Source organism: Falco naumanni, chromosome 5, assembly GCF_017639655.2.
Source record: "Falco naumanni isolate bFalNau1 chromosome 5, bFalNau1.pat, whole genome shotgun sequence".
Taxonomy (NCBI): domain Eukaryota; kingdom Metazoa; phylum Chordata; class Aves; order Falconiformes; family Falconidae; genus Falco; species Falco naumanni.
Window position 1 is genome coordinate 52,045,636 of NC_054058.1, and position 18,351 is coordinate 52,063,986.

Genomic DNA, 18,351 nt, shown 5'->3' on the forward strand with positions numbered 1-18,351 from the left:
CTTTTTGTAAGTGGTCACTACAGTCTAAGCGCTAGCAAAATTAGTGGTCAAAGGCACTTTCTATACCCTCTAAGGCTTTGACAGAGGCAGTTTGGTAGGTCTAGCTGGGAATGCTTAAGACATTACTGGCTGGGGTATCCTCATCCACCTGCTAACAGCTTCTGCTTCCATAGCAGAGACAGTCTGGCAGCAGTTTAGTCACTCCAGACACCAGTCTGGCACCTGAACTCAAACCTAACTGTAACAGCAGCCCTCAAATCTAAACTGCCTGACTTGACCCTGAAACAGACACTGGCAAGCCCTCGGGACAGTCTTCAAGGAGCAGGTAGAAACAAGCACTGGGCTTGGGAAGGGCTGTCATCTTCAGCAACCCATCTGTGGTGACCATACACTCTGGCTTCAGATCCCTCTAAAACTGTATTGGGAACTACATTAATGCTCCATAGCCATCTACTGATGTTCTGCTCTATATACTGCACTGAATCTAATATATTTGGCTTTGCAAGAGCTGCATGCCATGAGTTCAGTGAAAATACTTGCCTAAGAGTGGTGAGCACGTGCTGTTTAAGGCATTATAATAATGTATAGTCATCCCTTTGAAAGAATGAGTATAGCACCAACATGTTTAGATCACAATTTTAATGTTTAAAAACTATAGAGGTAACAGAGAGATTATAGAACTTAATACATTTTTTTTTATTATTTACACACAGAAACTGAAAAACTGCTTCTTTTACTTGGATATGAGCAGCACAAAGTATGGTGATGTTAGCAGGAGCAAAATGACTCACTTCAACAATATATTAAAGACGAGCTCATATCAAGTGTACATCATTCAAACAGTATTGTTTATACTGGACCTGGATGAGCCTTAACATACCTTGGGACACTAAAAACAGGTTTCTAGAAACAAGTTAAAGTTCAAGTCTTGTGGAAAAATACCTTTTACAGTTTATATTTTGTTGGCTTTAACAGTGAAAACAAAATGTACACTTGTATTAATTTGAAAAGCTCTGTAGAATATGACTGCATATAGGTTTTTTCCTCAAATTTATACTCACGGTGAAAGCAAACATTATTTCAAGTTTCATTTTCATCCAAGACCATAAAGTAAACATGGAAAAAAATACAATTATTTTTAGATGCATTTCTCAACCTCCGTTTTTCAGCAGTCCTGAAAAAAACATGTTTCCGTGCTTTACCAGCGAGAAAGTCTATGCAAGGCTCTTGATGGAGGCACTCGCAGGACATACACAACCCTCCCCTCCCATCATCCTCACCCCTAGACACGCAGCTATCCCGCAACCAAAATACTGGCCTCTGCCCATTCTAGGGTGGGATGTGTAAGCAGTCCCGGGCTGGGGGTGCTCTTGTCAGCCTCAGGTGCTAGTGTTTTGGTTGTATGATAGCAGCGTACCTGGGTCTGCAGTGGAGGAGTAGACACAGGACTCTGCAGAAAGGGAGCAGGCTCGAAGTGGTAGAAATTGCTCTGGTTGCTGCCCGCCCCTGGCTTTTAGTACTTTTTTCCTGAACTCCAGGTGTTTCTGGTTGCTGAAAATGGAAATGCAGAAGTCCTGCCCTGACTGCCGTTTGGACTAGTTGGGTAAATACATGCCTGGACACAACATGGTATAATGCTGGGTCAAATTGCTGGCTGCAGTTTGGTCTGGTTTCTCCATAAAGCCTTCTCAGCACTTTACTACCACCTGGCCTCAGCTGAGGTAGGAGGTTCCTGGGTACCAAAGGGGCCCTTTATAGGGAAGGTATTTTACCCAGCAGGAAGACTGGCTAACCTGCGGTTGAGAAAACAGGGAGTCATGCACTGGAATTTCACTGAGCCTTTTCTTTCTCTTTTTCTTGTTACATTAGTGATGTAATAATATTTTCAAGTTTAGGATTTAACTTGTGGACTCTTGGGAGAAAGGAAAGGATAACATTTTGCTAAGTCAGAAGCGAAAGTATTTATATTTCTATTAAAATTATTCTTAATATGCAGAGCCTATCTCAACACTTCTATATCATAGGGGATAAACAACTGCAAAAATATACAGCATCCTATTTATTTACAATATATATATGTACATAAAAATGAAATTTCCTACAATACAACACAACTGCATAGATTTGTCTTCAGAAACATAGGTATGTGTACAATTTGTGAATTCTAGACCTTTCCAGCCCTGTACTTTTTATTAATTCATTATCTTTTTTTTTTTTTTTTTCACAGTTTGTTACAGAAATCCTTACATTAGATACAAATAAAACATTCTTTGTGTAAGTTACAGGAAATAAGGATTTTCCTGACAGCAAGGGCCCTGGGGAATTGTTTAAGAAAGCACCCTGGTGCCAGGCGATAAAGCCATCTTGTGGAGCTGCTGATGGAGCTGAGTACATTCTGCTGTGCCTTTCTCCTATAGGCACTGGGGTGGGACAGTAGGACTGGAGGTGGGATACCACCACATGGAAAGAGTTTTGTTTTGACCAAGATGCTTTTTAGCCTTAATGTAAGGTTCAAGCAAAGAAACTTATTCATTTAAAGATAAGCTAGAGATACCATTAATCGTTACTGTTAATAATATCAAAGCGAGCTGTGGTGCTTATGCACTGTAAGGCAGATGTACAGACACAACCCATGTATCACCCGACCTGCATTTGCACGTGTGACCTATTGCAAGTGGAGCACAAGCTGTGGGTGGGTATGTGGCTCAGGAAGGCAGCCCTCGGGAGCAGACGGGCACCCCTGTCCCTGACCTCACAGGATGAGACTGGCTGTTCTGCCCTGGGCCTGCACACGGGCCAGGCACCACCACTCAGTCCGTGTCAGCCCTGCAAAAGGTCTGTGCCAGTGCATGGATTTGACATTGGCCCTCTGACCAGAAGTAAGTATCACCCAGAGAGGTCATTGCTCCGGAGATACTGTTCCCAAATAACAATTGACTGTGTTTTACTTACGAGGCATATTTGCCGTTGGACAGAGAAGGGCATCTGTATTCTGCAACTGTAAGGGCGCTTTAAGCTCATGACTATTTTCTTTGCAATGTGCTGTGGACTAGGAGAAGCAGTAAGGCCATCTTTTAAGTGTAGGATTAACTCCTACAATCTTATTAGGAACCCTTGCTTCTAATTAGTCCTTCCTTGTCCCTCACCACACAACTGTTGCTATAATGCAAATGAGAATTTTAAAGTAATTTGTTGTAGTTATTCAGAGCGATTTTGCATCCAGTCTATGACATTTGCAGTGCTCACAATAGTGATAAACTCTCTATGAAAAGAAAGCATGCTACCACCTACTAAGTAGATACGGTACTCTGGATCCTATTAATTTAACAACAGAGAAACTCCTACAGCATTTCACTGTGCTCTTAAAATCCTAGCTAAAATGTGGGACTCGTACATTGTTGGCTACAAGTTCACTATTCCAAATGAACTGAATAACAGCAGTACATTTTACAGATAACCTCATACAAATATTGTCATCCATCACTGATGTTGACAGTTACAGCAGGGTCTATTGCATTCTGTTAAGAATGTATAAACCTGATGAGAAAACAAAAAGCACGTTATTTCACGTTCATTACCACAGACATCAATAAACACATGATTCCTTTCCATAAATATCTATAAATATGATGCCAATAAATCAGTCTAAGCAAAATTCCCTCTTTTTTTTCTTTCTTTTTTTTTTCTCTTTTTTTTCCAGAGACCCAGAAACAAAGTCTGTTTAAAGACTCAATATTTTGGGTATCTATTTTTCAGTATCTAAGATACGCTTTGATGGTCCAGTACCTCAGGTTAATTTCACTCTATGCACACACCCAGCTCATTCTTCTCCCTATTTATCCAGTAAAACTCCAGTATACAAATAAACTGGGAAAAAGAAGGTGGCAGAATAGCAAAGAGGAAGGAGAGGAGTAGTGATGGAGGAGATTTGGGAAGATGCAAGGAGCAATCAGTCACCCAACAGCCCTTCAAGTTGAAGGAAGCTGGGTACCAAAACTCAATGGTTGGTATTTTAAACAGGAGACTACATGCTATTTGGGGATGGTGGTGGGTGGGAGGGAGATGTCACAGTTGTGACCTTGCTGGGACCTTGTGCAGCAGATCAGACCTCTATCGCACACCTGGGTACCTGAAAGTCGCTCCCAGGATCTCCTCTCTCACAACCCCCCAATGCACAGAGCTGCACTGCTCATAAATCAGTAGTAGAAGGATAAAGGGGGCAGGAAAGCAGGAGGGCCCTGGAACATCTTGAGGATAACACTGTACAGCATTCTCAGGTCTGAGTTAAGTGTTTTAGGATAAGATCCAGAGAGATTATAAGGCACCTCAAAACCTGAAATGTGACCCTAGCAAGCTGAGTCAGAAAACGGAGTGAGATGCTGGGCTCCTGCTGACCAGGGAGTGAGGAGATAGGAACCAAGCATAGGTTCTTCTCTCCAGAGCCTGACAAACATCTGGGCTATGGTATATCTGTGAATAAGGGCAGGGATCAGTCTCATAAAGAGACAGTGCAGAGAGAACTGGTGACCTGCACCATCACAGGCAAGAGTTTGAGACCAGCTGCAGGAAACCACAGCGACCTTAGCCTTGGGTAGCTCAGCAGTTTGTGTGTTAAGTGCTTGGCTGCGCGGTGCTTGGGAGGAAGGACATTGCACCGGAGACCTTGCTGGGAGCCTGTGAGGAAAGGTCTGAAGGGCCAGGAGGAAATCAGAATAAGGGAACCTGCTCTGCAGTCTAGCAGGTCACTTTGCCCAGAGGAAGGAGGCTTCCAGTTTTGTTCTTGCTGCTGGGCTACTCTGAGGACTTGGGCAGCCTGCGGTAGTCAGCTCTGCCTTTTGTGGATCACAGTGGAGTACTGGCAGAGCCGGGTACCTCACTGCCGAGGCTGAAGTACAGGTCTAGAAGTCTGGGTTTAGTAGGCTTAGTTTCTGCAGCATGAATGGTCTGCATCTCAATGCCCAAATTCCAAGAAAGGCCCCAACCTAACCTCTCTGGACATTACCCTTAGAAACCAACTTTCAAGGGCCAGAGAAGTGCTCTGTGATCTCAACTCTCAGTGACTTCAAGCCGTGTAGGACAAGGCAAAGGCAACTGAGGCAATTCGATAGCTCACAGAAATCCCAAGATCCCAAATCCTCCATTCCTAACCGTAAAAAGAGGAAGCTGCAATGGCAGGTTCCCCACAGCTGATGACAGTCTCCTTCCACAGTTACAATGGGAGTCGGCAATGAACCAGCTACTGGGAACAAGAGGGTCACTGCATACTGACAAGTATGGCTCGAGCATACTGAGGGCACCGCTCAGCCCTTGGGCGTGAAGCGGGGCTCCCTTTAGACACCAGTTCTTTCACTGGGAGCTGGGTTCATATTTTGAGACACTTTTTAGCTCACACGGTGAATGACACAAAGTGAACATGTTTATGCTGCTGGCAGTGCACTAATAGAAGATGTCTGCCCAGGATGGTTAACGATCACCTGCTTAGCATTTGAGTCTCTACAAGTAGTTCTCTACACCAGCTCTAAGGCATTAGGCAAATGCTTATTTTGAGGACAACAGATGCAAGTTACAGTGTTTCTGCTAATAGTAACTGAATGCCTTTGTTATGGAGGATCAATGAGAAATGTAACAAAACATATTAAATATAAAAGAGTGTTTTTGTTTGCTTAAAGAAATGTTATAGATTGACATTTCCATTAGAAATCCAGTAGTTTGGCAGGGCGAGTCAAATCCTGCTCCCGCTGACTTCAGTGGGAGAAGGATAAGACACGAGAGAGGAGCCAGTCTCTGCAAGGTATGTACAAATGAATCCCAGAATGGAAAAGGCATGAGGTATGATTAAATGCGTAGGTTTTGATAAAACTGGGGCTTGTTTTTTTGTCTGAGACAAGTGGGGCATTAGTAAACAGTTTAATGCTGAATAAAATGCAGACTTCCTGTGGAAATCTTGGAGCATCTGCTTCTCTTCAGGCTCAGGTACTTATGGGTTGGGATCAAGTCTAGCTCTGGTCAGGCTCCAACTGAAGTGTGCCTGGGGAACGGTGGCTGCTGGTGGTGGCCATCCTTGCGCTCCCTGCACCCCGTCACAAAGACACACACACGCAGAGGTCTGTTCCCCAAAGCTACAAAAGGGCCAAGCCCTGGGGCTGGCTCCCTCACCAAAACATCAGAAAGAAGCACCAGATTTAGGACCTACACTTATATAACGCTCATTTGCGTTCTTATGGTGCTTTTCGTGTCCATATCCAGAATGCTGCACTTAACCCAGTGAAGCAAATGGTGCACAAAACAGCAACAGAACAAACAAACAAACCAACAAACCAGATACGTACAATTGGAGAGCAGAGTTCTGGCTAAAAGATGGGGGGGAAGGGTGTGAACTGACATCACTCCAGTTGGGATTGATAACAACAGGAGCTGCTGCCCTAAAGGAGCAGAGCTTATAGTTGAAGGGCTAAGGATAATAACGGAACAATACAATTCATGGGTGGAAGAGGGGAAACAAATCAATCGTGATGAATTCCTATGAGCAATGCTCTATATAGTCTCACGGACAACACAGAGCTGATCTGATAACTTGGTGTTGGGGGACAGAGTGATATGCCTGTTGGCAAAATGGGTCTGTTTCTGCAAGAAAATACACCCATAACAGTATTTTTAGTACTGGATAATCATTATTTGGATTTGATTTGAGTAAACTCACAAAATGCGGAATAGATAACAGAACCGATGGTTGCGATTTTGGTGTGTAGCAAACGGGGGTGTCTTTTCAGAAGGAGGTGAACTTCAGTGGCCTTCGGCACTGCCTCCTGATTGTACCCAGTCATAGATGACCAAAGGAATGCTCACTAGGGAAAACATTATCCCCAGTGCCAAGAAAAGAGAAGCCTGGAACAAAAAGTAGAGAGAAAATCAATGAATAAAAAGAAAAGACAATTAATTCAAGTACGTTAACTTCTCCTCTTAAGGAGATTTACAAGGTGATGTATCAAAGTTATCAGCTAAAATGGGATAGCACTTCTGGTAAAGACAAGACCCACAGATAATTAAACAGATTAGTGTCATTAATAATTAGTTGAACACCAAAACCATTTTTTTTCTCCTTTCAATTCACTTCTTAAACACCGATCATCTCTAAAGAGGATTAAGTGAGTCTGTTTTTAGGACCCAATCAGCTCTGCCCTTTACAAAGCCTCATGGAAATAAGTATACTCTTCCCATCGGATATGTGTCACTGAATTTCAGCCCTTTCGATTTGGGGTCTGCAGATGAAACCAGAAGTGAAACACGGGTTTCATGCTGGTCTGCTGAGTGCAGGAGGGTCCGACCTTACGATGCTTCCAGTGCATGCTCTGTTAGACTGGGAATACACAGGAATGCTGTGTCTTTTCAGCTGCAGCTTTCTGGGGCTCATAGGAAATCTTTCCAAGGCCCATTCCCATCTACTCATGCATGCCAAAGGGCTAACATTTCAGCTGGCTTCTTCTGGTGGCAGCACCCTAAGTCTGGTTCAGATCCATTAAAACCACAAGGAATACCGCAAATGGAGCGCTTTGCACACTTTCTGGATCGACACACTGAAATGGAGAAAGCTTGCTGGGCTGGAAGGTTGACTGAAGTGGGCTGGAGGCCCTGCTGACAGCTGCAGCTGCTTCCAGAGCTGCCGCCTGCCAGCTGGTGGGAGAGCCCCTCACCCCGCAAAGAAGGGCCCACCAGAACATGGGGTGCCCTGTGTGGTATGGCCCCTCTGCTGGGAGACCCCTGGGGTTTGCGAAGGAGAAGGGCAAGCACGGCTGCCAACTGACTGAGGCAGGGAGGGAAAGTAACGTAAAGAAGCTCACACATACGTCCAGATTAGGTACGCTTTGCCTCTAGCAGATTATAAGGAGTGACAAAATGAAAGCGTTGCATTGATGTAAAAGAATGCATACCCAAATCCTCTGAGTCAACTTCGATCCATCCTGCTGTGTAATTTTTAAGTACAAAGATGAAGGAAGAATGAAAATCAGCATATTGGCAGAAGTGACCCCTGCAAAATTCAAATAAAAGATTTTTGTTAGCTGTCAGCAACAGCTAATTATAATGTTGCTGATTAGCAACAGCCTTTTATTAGCAGTACAAAACCAGGATACTGTACCTACAACACCGAAAATATCCTTCATGGTTGGGATAAAAATGACTAACAGGTTGATGATAACCAAAAGAACAAAAGTAACCAAAACATGACGGCATAAGTCAAATTTTGTTTTTCTAGCCAGCTCAAATAATGATGAACGCACCTGTAGGAAGAGAGAGAGATCTCTGTCAGAAATAGTCTATAAGCCAATTCAAAGCTTCCCATGATTATTTTAACTGGTCCTTCATGTGACAAGCGCTGCATAGATCCGTCAGAATTTTTGGGGTCTCTCATGTAATGTCCTTTGAAATAATCCTTAACATTAATTTGGTATTTCAAACTGTAGGTGCACATGCCTCTGCAGCAGGATATTCCTCTCTTTCTAATATGCCTTTTGGGATCCTTCTGCACTTAAAAATGAACTTCACCTTTGAGCCTGCTCCAGTGAAGTAATGTGAAGTAAGAAAGGGCCCTTGTGGATTCAATTGAAAACAGATTTAAGACCAAAAGTGATTCATTTATTTCCTTCAGGGAGAACTTCTCCAGAAGTTAGGGGAAGTCTGGTGTGGGAAAAGACTGATCCAAGCTCAAGCTCTTTTTGTATCTGCAACTTCACTGTCTCAGTAACTGCTGGACTGTGTTTTGAAGAAATGTGCTGTGTACAGCCGTTACCAACTCCCAGACTGTGTGGAACATCTTACTCACAGTGAAAAACAGCACTGGCACCGTGAGTATCACCGCAACGATCACAGCCAAGCGCACGGTCAGGATGAGGATGTCATCTTTGCTCTGGTACTTGTGAAGCAGATCTGACTGCACATTGTCTATGGAAAAGACAGTAAGGTAAGTGTTCTGGGGAACAGGCAATTCATTCACAAAAATCATTGCTTAACAACAGCCTTCTTGAACAACAAGTGATTTATCTGCAAACAAAAGAGTATGGAATGAAACATTCTTGAGTTAAAACAGTGCTTTGAACCAAATCCTAATGATCCCATTATTCCAGATTAATCCTTTGGAGGCCTGATTTAGGAATGCATCCCAATTCAAGACAGCACATGCCTAAGTCTAAGGTAATTTTCACTGTAGGAAAGACAACAGTGAGACGTACATGAAAGCTTGCTTACATATATATATATATATATAAAAAAAAAAAGTGAAATAAGCTATTTCTAATTGGTTCCGTGGGCATTTTTTTTTTCAGTTTCAAATGATACAAAAATATCCACATGCACTGCAATGGCCGAACTTAAAACAAACTACAAAGTTTTGAGCTAAAATAGTCTAAACAGCAAATAAACTTCCAGCAAAAAGCAGTGGCCCTGTTCTCAACCAAGAACAAAACCTGTCTCAGGTCAACTCTCAGTGGGACACTCTGACATTTGCACTCAAATCCCTTGAGAGCTCCACCGAGGGCTGCCCTGGTGTTTTTTTCTCTTGAACCTGCCACCCCTCCAGCAGCACCTGCAGCTTGGCCCCATGCTGGCTGGTGGCCCCAGCAGCCAAGACAAATCACAGGGGAGTGCCTAATGGGGAGGCGCTGGTGGTAGTTTAATATGACCTCCTGCAAAAAATGTTTCCTTGAAGCTGTGATAAATAGTGCAGAGCAGGTCTGTGTGTGCTGACAGCAAAACCGAGTTGCTGACTGACCTGTGTGTTTGCTTTGTAACTTTAAAATACCTAGGAGCAATAACCTAAGGAGGCAGCTCTTAAGCGCGCCAGAGAAGATACTTGCTGCCCCTTTTTAGGCTCAAGTTTTGTTTCTGCCTGCTAATCTGAAAAAATGCTGGTGGTAAAACATAACGGCTTTTAAATTAAACTTCTCAAAGGGAACTCGTCAGCCCCGTCTCATTAAGAATCTTTGGCGCTTGGTAAAACCTCATGTACTCCTGGAGGCAGAGGGATCTGTCCCGTGGTGCAATGCCTGCGCTTCCCCCAAGACACCCTTCTGGGGAGAGACTATGTGTCAACACCACCTACGCAGTGCTTGAATCCCCACCAGGAGAAAGAAAATGCTCTCCCACCTCCCTGCAGGTTAGGAGTGGGGTTTTCAAGCCGGGCACATGCACAGCTTCTGCAACACAGAGCTTACTCTGCTCCTGCAAGCACAGACTGCAACTTCTGTACCGCTCACGGACTGCAGCCAGGTAGGAAGTGAAGGGCAAGGCTTACAGTTGAAGGTCTGTTTTCCTTTCAGCTAGATACACCACAGAGCCCAACCACACTGTGACCTTTTAGGGGAAGAAAAACACCTCTTTTCTGTAATTCTGTAATGTAAATATAGTCATCACTGCAACACTTTCGAGAACACAGCAAACAGACAAGTAAGTACTATTGGTGTAAATAAGAAATGGCCACAATAAAAATGCTGTTCTTACCCAGGTAAGGGTAGAGGAGAGGGTTAGAAAACTGTAAGTGAACATACGAAAGGTAAGGTCTTGTCAGTCTCAATGGAGAAGAAGGATCAAGGTGGAGAAATTTTCTATTCCCTCAGTGTCGCTTTTGCTGCCTGCCATGGCACTGGCCCTTGCGGAAGCCCCCGCAGAGCCACGCAGCTTCCACCCGCGGGCTCTTGGCGCTGGGCAGCAGGGACGCCTGACGTGGGGAGAGGCACACGAGACACCCCAGGGATTCCTCCGCCATTCCCCCTTGGGAGGGCCAGAAGGACGCAGCCCCTACCTCCTCCATGGACTCCAGACCCTCGTCCTTGAGGGGTGTGGGAGATTCCCAGAGAGGAGCACCACGGATCTGCCTCCTCAGATCCCTGGGGCAATCACATCAGAATCTCCTCCCTGCCAAAGCGAAGGGGTCCGTGCTGATTTACACCCACTTGCTCCCTGGGGCTGCTAATTTGATGCATTTCTACAAAAACGTGTTAGATGGGAGCAGTTGGATGAGAGCGGCTGTTGCTGTTGTCACTTGCAGCGTATTTGTGGTTTTATTGGGAAAATTAGAACAGATGACCTCAAGTTACTTCAATGCATGCAGACTCAAGGCCTCATAAACAGCATGAGAGACTGAGAAAATAAATATGAGATAAGTACACCTTTAGAAGAAAAAAAGCCACATTTCATATTTACTTATTTTCTCTTGCAATAGGTGGCTCACAGGGAACGGTATCATGAATGAGGAGATTGTAACAGAAAGGTCACTTGGAATAGGGTGGAGAAGACTGACGACCTGTTGGTGGCTCTGAGGTAAAAGGCAAACATCAGGTTTGTCATCTGTCTTGTAACCCCTTAACGGTCTATGGGAAAAGACACTACTTTTCAGCACTCCCATTACACTGGAACATGGGAGTATCTTCCTGGGCAACATTCGTATTTTATCCTACCATAACTTAATAATTGTGCCTCTAGAGAGTAGGCATTGCATCCTTTAGCGATACAACGTAATTTGTTTGTTTCTTTAAGTGAACAGATAGGCATGAAAAGAGATAGGGTGCAAGTCTCAAACGCTGAAATAACCATCCTTCGGTGGCTGAGCTGGGACAACACTCAAAAGCTTCCCCACCTTCACTGCCAGTTTATTTAACCAAGACCTGAAGGGGTCAGCTCTGGGGACACAAGGAAAGCATTTGGTCCATTGCCTCTATGACAAAAGCGTCAATAAGAAAATTAAAAAGCTGTGATGGCTGATTTGATACTCATTTCCTAGGACCTGCTCTCAAATCTCTCGCCTTTTGTGCAGATATACGTGCTTCAGTCTTTACCAATGTGCACAAAATTCAGGTGAGGACCTGGGAATGAAAATCTTAGTGGGGTTCAGCTAATCCCCAGTTGTGTTAAACAAATCTCTCCCTGATATTTTCAATATGCCTTTTGCAAATAATACTTTCACTTGTGCTTTTCATCCATAGGGGAAAGGGAGGAAAGGATTTGTACCTCCAATATAAAAACTTCCAAGGAAAATTATTTGAAAAAGGATTTTAATATAAGTGGACGGGACTTTCCTTTCCAGCTGGGATACACTATTGATTTCACATGTATTCCCTTTCTACTTCGATCAGTAAAGAACTGCATACTTACCATAGAAAGTCAAATAGCCAAATATGGCAGTCATAAAGTACATCACAAACATGGCAAAAAATGAGATATTTGAAACCAACTGCATTTTTTTCTGTGAACGGCTGGAGAAAGAAGAAAAAAAGAGCACATAAAAATGGTTGGGCTGGATTTTTCAATAGCTGTTTAAAAATGTATTAAGTCTTTGCATAAACATAGTAATTCTGGGGAGACTGGTGAATGCATTTTCATTTAAAACAGGAATTCATTGACAGCTACACAAGGAAAAGAAGGACTGGGGAAATGGACCCTAGCTGAGGCTTAAGTCAAGAACTGGTGGGTCTGCCCCGTGGCTCTGCTCCCCAGCCATACCCGCTTAAACAGTAAAGAGTGGAACTGAGTGGACAGGGACAGCCCTTAAACACTTCAGTAATTAAATAAAAAGGTCAAAATAAAGGAAGAATAAAATCATACAGAGGGGAACTCCCCCCAACATTCTGAATGTTTGCAGAGAAACATTTGTGTCCACAAGGGAAGAAAATAATGAAAGTATGCAGATCACTGTAGACCTGTAAAATAGGTTAAGTGTAAACATTTCATTTTCAGATAATTGTTCTGAAATATTCACACTCCAGTACCTAAACTTAGGCTTTTAAATTCACACAGGGATGCCCTAAATAGGCACCTGGGAACCCGCTGAAGTCACTTGAAACTTAAAGTGCCCAGCAAGGGACCAGGACCTGAGGGCACCCATGGGTCTGACTGACGCCGACCTCTCCCCTGGGTCTCCCCCCATGGCCCAGGACCCCACTGCAGCCCCTCCAGGGCTGCCAGCAATGTCGCAGCAGGGCCAGTCTCCAGCTCCCCACAGGCCTGCCCAGCCAGAGGTGTCAGCAAGACAGCCATACTGGCAAAGATCTTTTAGTACGGGTAAGGCTGAAAGTACTTTATTTCCTGGTACCGCAACAGATTTTTAGTTGCACTGGAACAAATGCCGTCAGCAGAACACACGCCTCTCTCCTATGCCAAATAACGACCGCCACAACTTGGCTCTCCACAGGCTGCCGTGTACCTCCAGAGAAAACTCCCAAAGTATTGCATTATCCTCAGCCTGCCTCACCCCCACCCCAGTGGTGTGCCTGGGAGGCCAGATTTCCTAGCCAACAGCCACACTCGTTGGCTTCTTGGGTGTTATTAAATCACATCTCCTCCAAATGGCATGAATGACTCAGAGCACCTCTGCGCTAACATTTTCCATGTAAAGCAGTTCAAAACAATTAACTGGGGAAAAAAAAATGAAAAAAAAAAGAGAAAGGCTTACTCTTTAAGTTCGCTGTAAATCGGGAGGACTGATGGGTGGCACACAAATGCAAAAGCAATGGTGGGCAAAGCGTACACGGTCTGTTCAGAGAGAATTTCAGAAAAGAAGTTAAGAAGTATTTCCCCCAGCGGCGTGAAGAAATGATCTGTGTTCAACTACCTCAGCTCCCAACTCTCTGGACTCTTCAACTGAATGTTGAGAGCCTTCAGAGAGTGCAGGAGACCGGTCAATTAGCACGTATTTAATGACATGGAAAGCAGTGCTCTGTCAGTGGGAGGACAAAGTCTTTGCATTGGTCGTGTGAGCACAGCCCTGACTGCTCGCAGAGCGCAGCGCTGGAGGCCACATGGCTGCTGGTTTTGCTCCCTGGGATGGGTTTCCCTGCCCAGCTCCTGCCACCGTTACTAGCACACCGTCACGCATAAAAGGGATGTATGGTGGGTCACCGCTACGCTACCCTGCCTTGGCATGGAGAGGGGTGCACACCCGTGGTACTAAGGCTGAAGTCCTGAAGAGGAAGCCCATATCCAGACTGTAAGAAAAGAGAAGAGGAATGCAGAACTTACAAATAAATGGATATCTCAAGGTACCAGACTGAGTCCCTTCATTTCCCAGGCCAACAAAAGGGCTAGGAGGGCTGTGGGGGGAGCATGCTTTTCCTTAGGGAAAGAGAGAGACTGTTACGTCACCAGGAAGCGCCGGAGGCCTCCAGGGGGGACTTCACCCCCTTCTCCACCAAAAACCTGAGTGGGTTTCAATCCTCAGTGTACAGCCAAACTTCACAAATGATCTCAGCACCGCAGCGCTTCCATTCTCCCCAGGGTACGGGTACAAGCAGAGATCACTCTGTGATCTGTCCTCCTGTGAGGACAAAATGAGTCCAGACCTACACACAGCTCTCCCCAACCCTCTAAGATCTGCTCGTGCTGGCCACAGGCATCCCCTTCCCACAGAAGCCGTCCCGGGGTACACCCCAGGCCCGACAGATTCAGTAAATACACTACTTTCTCTCCAGCAGTCCTTCCTCACCCAGGCCTGTACCACCTTCTCTCCCTCGCTCACAGCATGCTACTGCTGTTGTGCTCTCCGTCCATGGAGATATTCAGAAGTTGGCTGGACATGCTGCTGGGCAGCCAGCTTTAGGTGTCCCTGCTTGAGCAGGGAGGTTGGACCAGATGACCTCCAGAGGTCCTTGCCAACCTCAGCCATCCCCTGATTTCGTGAAACTGTCTCCCTTCTTACACACTGAAGTTGCTAAAATGACCGGCCAACCGTTGGCCTCAAGGGCAAATCTACAGAGTTCAGCTCCAGCGTACCTAATTCAGATGGACCGATCCTTCCAATGTGCCTCCATTGACTCTCAGACAAATGCTGACGCTGTAGGAGAAGACTGCCCTTCAACATTATCTAATATATACGTACACCTAAGCTGCTATTGCACACCAAGTTAACTAGTTCTTGGTCCGTCACACTGGATCTGGGCTGATGGCTACCCCAAACTAAAGAAAAGTGCTCAGATTGACTTCTTCACTGAAGCTGGTAGGATGAATTTAAAAAGATATAATTTTTGCATGCATATGCTATGTATCCATGTGCATTCCCTATGAATGCGACTGCAACACCCTGAGGACCCTGCCCTGCCGCACAAGGTGCTGTTGAACAAGCCCTGCACCCCAGCACAGATGACAGGAGCGACTCTCCTGCTCCCACAGCTATAGCCCAGTTGCTCTTTCTCATTCTCTTGGCACAACTTTTCCTGCAGCTGTGTGGCGATGGAGGAAAGCATCCAGCTGAAAGGCAATCAAATTTTTGCTGGATTAGCTTTCAACTGTATCCTTTTTGCAATCCAGGTCACTGTATGGCTACATAAAACACATACCCTGTCACAAAGAAGTGGTTTGTGTGCAGAAGGACAGAGGGATTACTTCTGGGCTTTGAATGCAGGAATGGCTTACTCAGCCTCTGCTGAACTACAGCCTAAAGGTGCAGTTGCAGCACAGATAGTAAGAAGCAGTGGAAAGAAAAACACTCCCAAAGAAAGCATTAGTTGTCTGGTGGTAGCCTGGGCTCACAGCCTTAGTACATCTACAAATGGGGCAGAGCAAGACCGTGAAAAGCTACAATTCAACGTGGCATCTCCATAAGACTGGGCAAGGAGACCCACTGTGCATTCACCATTGGAGCATGAGTGGAAGCATGGAGAATCAGGCCCTACATGGTGCTGACTGGATTAAGAACACGGGGTGTAGGTGCATATATTATGTGAATTAAAAATAAGTATTATAAAAAGAAACATACCTTGGAATTAAAGATAACATACTTTGGCTTACACATATGTTCATGTGCTGAGCTATTTGATAGGATAGATGATGTTGCATTTAGCTCCGATCCGCCACAGGGAATTTGAAACTTCTTGTAAATAACCTAGAATAAGAGTGGAAGACAGCTAGTTGCTAATAATAACAATAATAATAATAATAAAATCAAACGAAAATTCAAACATCAGAGAGTTAGTGAATATCCTATCAAGGGACTCTCATCCAACAAAGAAAGCAAGCTGAACTTACCACTACCAGGAAAAATACCATGCAGCTTAATGAAAATCCACTGGTATAGCCAAGATACCCTGAAAGAAATTAAAAGGAAATCTCATACAAAATTTTATTAGCCATATCTTGAATTTTACTTTTTGCTGCTTCATGAAAAGTTTAATGCATTTAATATGTATTGTGAGCTTCTGGGCAGGACAAAAGCATGTTCTGTTGGTGCAGGAGTCTCTCACATCACAAGCCTCCCAGCTTTCAGACAGACTTGAGCTTTGCTCTGACTGGTTTGACTTCCCAAGGGTCACTGTTATGGCAGTTTAACTAATTTTCCTTTGAAAGGGGCTGTGATAATTAAAACAAATCTGAAAATGTGCAATTGCAATCAGAATGTGACCCAGATTGCCCAATATGAGCCACGTCAGATGAGTACGGGTTATCTTCTCAAAAGGAAGATCTGAATAGGACTTTGGTGTCAAAACTTCTTATGCGGTTTTAAAAAATACATCGTGCACCTACTTACTGGTGTCTCTGTGGACTCAGACACATTTGAAAATACAATCTTACTTCAATACCTCCAATTAATCTCATCACTAAAACTTTCAATGCCAATAGAAAAGGTAATGCTACAATTTGTGAAATTATTTTTACAGGCTACATATAAGATAGAATTACCTTATGAAATGGACACTCTTAACTATAGTTTTTAAAATCAATATCCACAATTGTATGGATGAAGCTGGTTTATACTGAGTTCAACCTCTGTTACAATTTAGGTTTATTTGTTCCAAGATGCTCAAAACACAGCTTATTCCTGGACCAGGGAGGCTGCTTAGATTACAGTGAGATCCCATTTTTTAAATTATAGTTGAGGTGCCAGTGTGGCTGTCAATGACATGATGTCTGGGCTCCTTTAGTTTGTTCCCACAATGGCATATGTATCTTACCTAAGTTCTTAAGGAGACATAAAGGGAGGATTATACCAAACGTCACTGTGACAACAAGGATACGCCCATCCACGTACCATGCCCTGTATAAAACATCAAAAAAAACCCACCATGAGCACACCTTAAACCCTCTCTGGTTTTCCTCGCACTCAGTCATCCTCTTTGACTCCCGCAGTTACAGAACCATCTTTGGTCTTCTTACCCTACAAGCTCCTACAAAAGTAGAGATGGGGGCTACATCTAAACTTTGTAGACTCATTAAGTATCCAGCCCTTACAGCACGGCATTGCTCTGACTCAGGTATGGCAGGTTTTCGTAGTCACTAGACAAAATATCGTGCTACTGTGGAGATCAGTGAGTGGGACTGAGAGGCAGAACACCCACCGTAACGTGATATAAGCCACCCTGCCAGGACAAGGAAAGATCAGGCAAAGGGCACAGTGGGGCAGGAGGGGGGCACCACAATTTGTTTGCTAAACCACCCAGGCACGTGCCTGAAGCAGCAAACCAGGCTCCTGCGGGATGGCACACACTAGCCAGCCCAAGGCTGTCTCTCTTCTTATAGCAAAGTGTTTTGAAACCTGCTGGAAAGCAAGAAAGGGGAGAAGGCACAGCATTAGTTTAGTGGTGTTCCACATGACGCATTTCCACTGCTCAGTCCAATTTAGTATGAAAGCCTGAGGAACGGGTTCTCTACCTTCTTCTTGTGCACTACAGCACACCACATAACCCAGTGCAAAGGATTTTTACCACTATAAAGAAATACCTCTTGATTTAAAACCTGGTAATTGTCAAGGAGTGGTAAGTGGCAGAAATCCAAGTATAATAGTCTGCCATCGTCATATGCTAGTATCGAAGAATTTCATACAGACATACAGACAGTGCTTCAGGGGCAAAATCCTGTAAGATGCTAAGAACACAGGGAAATACATAGTATCTTAAACTTGCATTGTTCCCAGTATCTTCAAATGTTGCCTAACACTGTAAAATATTGGATGCTGTAAGAGGTTTGTAGAAATCACAGTCCTTCATGAAAATCTGGTGTGCAGAGAGAGACTACTGATGACTTAACCTTTTGTTTCCTATCCATCCTCTTTTTCTTCCCAAAGTTGTCTTGGTTTTTACTAACCTCCTGAAATATTCCTGTGAAAAACTACTTTGACAAACTAAAAAGTATCCAATACTTAAGAGCTTTTGTAAACATATGTTTAAACTTATCTACACAATGTTAAATTCTGTAATCTAATCACCAACATTAACTTACGGAAAAGATTCTTCTTTTCCCATGAGAAACTTTATGGCAGAAGGCAGCTCATTTTTGACTATGAAGAGATAGCTCAACATTGCTGAAAGAAGAAGAAAGTTCAGAAAATGGGTAAGATATTTTATGGAACAAGTACAGAGAAGCATCCTGAATCTTTTC

General features: G+C 44.1%; 1 protein-coding gene across 3 annotated transcripts in view; it reads right to left on the reverse strand.

Annotated features, from left to right (window-relative positions):
- Positions 1–624: 624 nt before the first annotated feature.
- The window catches only part of SLC38A1 (solute carrier family 38 member 1), a 42,008-nt gene continuing 24,281 nt past the window's right edge, over positions 625–18,351 (reverse strand). For 2 of the 3 annotated variants that reach the window (XM_040594520.1, XM_040594521.1), the window contains 10 exons: positions 18,193–18,274; positions 16,929–17,011; positions 16,006–16,064; positions 15,737–15,862; positions 13,439–13,518; positions 12,142–12,242; positions 8,819–8,937; positions 8,135–8,276; positions 7,929–8,026; positions 625–6,885 (listed from right to left, as the gene is read on the reverse strand). In XM_040594520.1, coding sequence (XP_040450454.1) covers positions 6,784–6,885; positions 7,929–8,026; positions 8,135–8,276; positions 8,819–8,937; positions 12,142–12,242; positions 13,439–13,518; positions 15,737–15,862; positions 16,006–16,064; positions 16,929–17,011; positions 18,193–18,274 — 992 coding nt within the window. In that variant the 3' untranslated portion in view covers positions 625–6,783. The remainder of the gene's footprint in view (positions 6,886–7,928; positions 8,027–8,134; positions 8,277–8,818; positions 8,938–12,141; positions 12,243–13,438; positions 13,519–15,736; positions 15,863–16,005; positions 16,065–16,928; positions 17,012–18,192; positions 18,275–18,351) is intronic. The other variant, XR_005827951.1, reaches the window with a different exon arrangement.